The sequence below is a fragment of the Citrus clementina genome, unplaced genomic scaffold, assembly GCF_000493195.1.
Source record: "Citrus clementina cultivar Clemenules unplaced genomic scaffold, Citrus_clementina_v1.0 scaffold_9, whole genome shotgun sequence".
Taxonomy (NCBI): domain Eukaryota; kingdom Viridiplantae; phylum Streptophyta; class Magnoliopsida; order Sapindales; family Rutaceae; genus Citrus; species Citrus x clementina.
In genome coordinates, this window is record NW_006261964.1 from 14,576,959 (window position 1) to 14,581,637 (window position 4,679).

A 4,679-nucleotide genomic window follows, 5' to 3' on the forward strand; every position below is an offset into this window, starting at 1 on the left:
ATTAAATAATCTCCTTTAGAGATAGTGGTGCTTTTAACCTCTTTCATCCTTTCTATGTTATTAATTACTCGTTATTATTTTTTGTGAATGGAGATGCATGACCGGCCTGATTATAATAGGATAAAGGATAAATACATCTCAATGTTTAGGTAAAAAGATAAAAAAGAATTTTAATGTTTTAATAAAGATATTTATACTCTAATTTATTATAATTTTATCATTATACCCTTCTAGAATATAAAAAAATTATTCAATTATTCAATTTATCTATATATTATTAATAAAATTATAAATATACACTCATTGCTTCATTCTTCTATTTAAATTTTTATTAATAACCAATTTTTTAATTTTTTTAATGTTTTAAAAAAGATATTTATACTCTAATTTATTATAATTTTATCATTATACCCTTCTAGGATATAAAAAAAAATATTAGATTATTCAATTTGTCTATATATTGTTAATAAAATTATAAATATACCCTCATTGCTTCATTCCTCTATTTAAATTTTTATTAATAACCAATTTTCAAAAAAGACATCTATACACACTTAAAAAAATTGTAAATAAATTATAATTTTAAAAATAAAATTGGTTATTAATACCATAATAAATAACATAAAAAAATTGGTTATAAATGTACAAGTTTAAATGATTGACATGTGGAGAATTGTTAAATATACAAGTTTAAAATTTAAATAAAATTGGTTATTAATAACTAATTTTATTTTTAAAATTATAATTTATTTACAACTTTTTTAGGTGTATAGATGTCTTTTTTGAAAATTAGTTATTGATAAAAATTTAAATAGAGGAATTGGGCAATGAGGGTATATTTATATTTTTTTTATAATATCCAATTTGTCTATTTATAATGTTATTAATAATATATAGACAAATTGGATAATCTAATAATTTTTTTTATATGCTAGAAGGGTATAATGGTAAAATTATAATAAATTGGGGTGTAAATATCTTTTTTAAAACATTAGGAGGGTTTTTGTCCCTTTACATAAACGTTGGGAGTGTATTTGTCCTTTTCCCTTAATAATAAAGCCACGAACAATTTGTATAATTTAGTGTCTACAAATTTGTATGGCATGAAAAGATTTATTAAAAAATATAATAATTATTTTTTTAATTATATAAATACATGATAATTTTATATAACCAATCTTCTTATGCGAAATCAATTTATATAAATAAAGTGGTTGTGCCTCTAACATTACTCTATTGTTAATATTCTATGTTTTCGTGAAACTCATGTTGACATTTTTTTCCACCGGCTATTGGTGCCATTTTCTAACTCATTAGACCTGTTCCAACCCTCGTGCAGCAAGCGTCCAAACAAAGTAGAAAGGAGGAACTTTCATCCACTGCTTCTCGGTAATTTAATATTTAATAACCTTCTGCCCTTCTCCAGTGAACTCATACAAATTAAGCTTAACAAGGAAGTATTGGGTGATGTGAGTTTTAAAGAGAAGGAGATTAAAAGACGATAAGTCAAATGGATATCACAATTGCTCTGCCAGCAGAGTGTATTTCCAATATCATTTCTCTTACAACTCCTCGTGATGCTTGTCGATTATCAGTGGTGTCTCGAGTATTCAGATCAGCTGCGGATTCAGATTCCGCATGGGAGAATTTTCTGCCTTCTGATTACAAGCAGATCATTTCCAACTCTGTCTCTGATTCATCTTTGACCACTTCCTTGTCTAAGAAGGATCTTTATTTCCATCTGTGTCACAACCCCATCATCATCAACAATGGTAATATGGTAAGTCCAACTTGACTCATCTTTTATCTCTAGACATGTCATATGCTATATATTAATGTTTTACCTCAATTTATTCTGCTATTTGTGTAGAAAATTTTTATTTTGGAGTATTATGAATATTAATACTAACCCCCAGAACTTCATCAGATGTACATTTAACCAAAAATGGTGGTTGAATTCTTGTTCATTGTAATATCCGAAAAATTGACATGCTAACTATAACTTGAACTCATCAAATTTTTTGACTTAAATTTTCCACTTGTTTCATACAAACACAATTTTAAATTATCTTTGATGTTTTGAGTTCTAAGCTTTTACATATGCTCTTAGGATAAAGTCTGGACATATATGTCTACAATTAACACCCAGTTGAAATCTTAGTAAGCATTGAAATGGAGGAACTTATATACCAAAACTGATTTTATAGAAAAGCTAACATCATGAATACTTTGACAGAGCTTTGCGCTGGAGCCAGAGAGTGGGAAAAAATGTTACATGGTTGGGGCAAGAGGGCTTTCCATAGCAGGGGCAGATGAACCTTACACTTGGATATTGACTTCTCTACCGGAATCTAGGTCTGTTCTATATATGTTGGCATTGCACGTTTGTATTTTTAACCTTTAGTGGTATGATCGTGTAATTTGCTCATGTATGAATGCATTGACAGGTTTCCAGAGGTGGCTAAAGTCAACTCTGTGTGGTGGTTTAACGTCAAAGCAATGATAGAGACCAAAATTTTGTCACTCAGAACCAACTATGGGGCTTACCTTGTTTTTAAGTTTGCAGAGTCAACGAGTGGATTTGAGAGAAGACCAGTAATTTCTAGGGTCTACATCGAAGGAAGCGATAATGGGCTAAGGCGAAGTCTGTCGCTAGATCCTTCAAGAAATATGGCTCGATTATCTCAAGACAGGGGAGATGGGTGGATGGAAATTGAGATGGGCGAGTTCTTCAATGAAAATGGAGGTGATGGCATGTTGGTGTGTAGCCTACTTGAATTTGATAGCTACATTGCCATGCGTGGCCTCATTATACAAGGAATTGAGCTGAGGCCTAAAAGCGACTGATAGCTGTATTGAATTATTGAACTATGGCTTTGACACTGCAACATTTAGTCATTTAGTGATGATGTAAGCTCTTTAGGTGGATCAATCAACCAAGAACTCAACAAATACTTTTTTTTTTTCATAATGGAATAGCAATAACTGAGAGGTGGCATAAGTTTATCGTTGAATGCATTAGGTTAATGGTGATTTCCAGATTAATTGAGCTTTCCCGTATTTGGATTAATGACTTGTAAGATAACCTTGAATCAATCACCTGTCGTTTCTAGCTAACTTCAATTTTCTTGTTCTTCAAGATAATAATGACTTTCAACAAAGTTAAGCATTGCTATTTCTTTACAACTACATTTAATTTATAAGATTTGACAGATGGAGCTCCATTTTGTTGCATATCCAATTCGATGCATAAATATTAGACTGAGGCAAATGTTTGCGAAAATGAATCGGACGTTCGATCTATTGCCTTAGTGAGCATGTAGTCTTGGGCCAAGCACTCACTCCATCAAGCAAGCAGTGAAATGGTACATGACTAAGCTGAATAAAGTGACTGCGAAGAGGATTCAGCAAGTCCCCAAGAATAATATAGAGCTCCCACAAGGGTAATTTCTGAGTACTTTAACAAGACAAACTTGGATCTATCCTTTGTAAAGGACAATGATCAAGGGCCATTGGAGTGGATCATTTATATTTATAGGATCTTAGCTACACTTGTGGATCATTTTATAAGCAAATTACTCCTAAGAGCAGAGTTATTATTAATGGATGATTTTCTTTTTTTGAAACGGAAAACTTCAATTAAACACTTAAAGAAACAGACTTACTTGAGTTGGAATTTCCTCCAATCAAATTATTGCTAACAGTATATTTAATTAATTTATGAGCAGTCTTATTACTACTTCTCAATAAATAATCAATTTTAAAGCTTTCTTTCACAAACCATACAATCTTTTACCTAGGTAAATAATCATGATATTTCCTTTATGTTTCTTTCTAGACCTTTAACCAAATTGAAAATATTAATATTCTTCGAGTCCGATGCAACAATCAGCGGCACCAAACTAGTGTCTATTGCCATCTTGATTATGGAATTGATCATAGCCTCAACTTCAGCATATTCAACATCCCCGTATAAAGCTGTATTCCGAATTCCTGCAGGCATTATCTCCCCTTTCCAGTTTCTAATAATGGCCCCAAGGCCTACAATTTTCTTTTCAGCATTTGTGGCTGCATCTACATTCAACTATAACCAACCTAATGAATGATTTTGCTTCAAGTCTGCATTTATTTATTTACGGAAATCCTTTCTTGGTTGGAGTAGTAGTGCGGCATAACTAAAACGGTGAGTATTGATTGTCCTGGCAAGAGCTTAATAACCTTACGCACACTTTAATCCCACTTTCATCACATTCACAACAGATCAAAGAATTCCACACTCTAATCCAACTTGATCACATGCACAACAGAAATTGCGTAACACTGGTCAAATTAACTGTGTTATGCCTTAGACATAAGTGAGCTTGTATCCGTCCTTTTTATGTTATTAATTACCTGCTAATAATATTGAAATTATTAATCATCATTACTCTTGCTTGTTATCTTTTGTTTTTTTTTTTACTACTGATATTACAATAAGAGGATTTACTGATATCTACAATCATTCAGCTGGTTAAACATTACTTCTGAGTTCTTTAATCTTTACAAGTGCCTTTTATAAGATTTGACAGATGGAGCTAATCTGGCCGCCCATCCAACTCTATTCATAAACAATATTATTAAAAAAGTGTGGCCATGTTCACACTTTTTTCTACTGGCTATTGGTGCTTTCTCACTAGACC

At 31.4% G+C, this 4,679-nt stretch overlaps 1 protein-coding gene across 1 annotated transcript; it reads left to right on the top strand.

The window, feature by feature from the left end:
- The first annotated feature begins 1,499 nt into the window (after positions 1-1,499).
- On the top strand, positions 1,500-2,951 carry LOC18033510 (putative F-box protein PP2-B12). Its single transcript, XM_006420795.2, has 3 exons — positions 1,500-1,780; positions 2,237-2,355; positions 2,448-2,951. The coding sequence occupies exons 1-3, from the start codon at positions 1,511-1,513 to the stop codon at positions 2,845-2,847; spliced, it is 789 nt and encodes a 262-aa protein (XP_006420858.1). The 5' UTR covers positions 1,500-1,510; the 3' UTR covers positions 2,848-2,951.
- Positions 2,952-4,679: the final 1,728 nt, after the last annotated feature.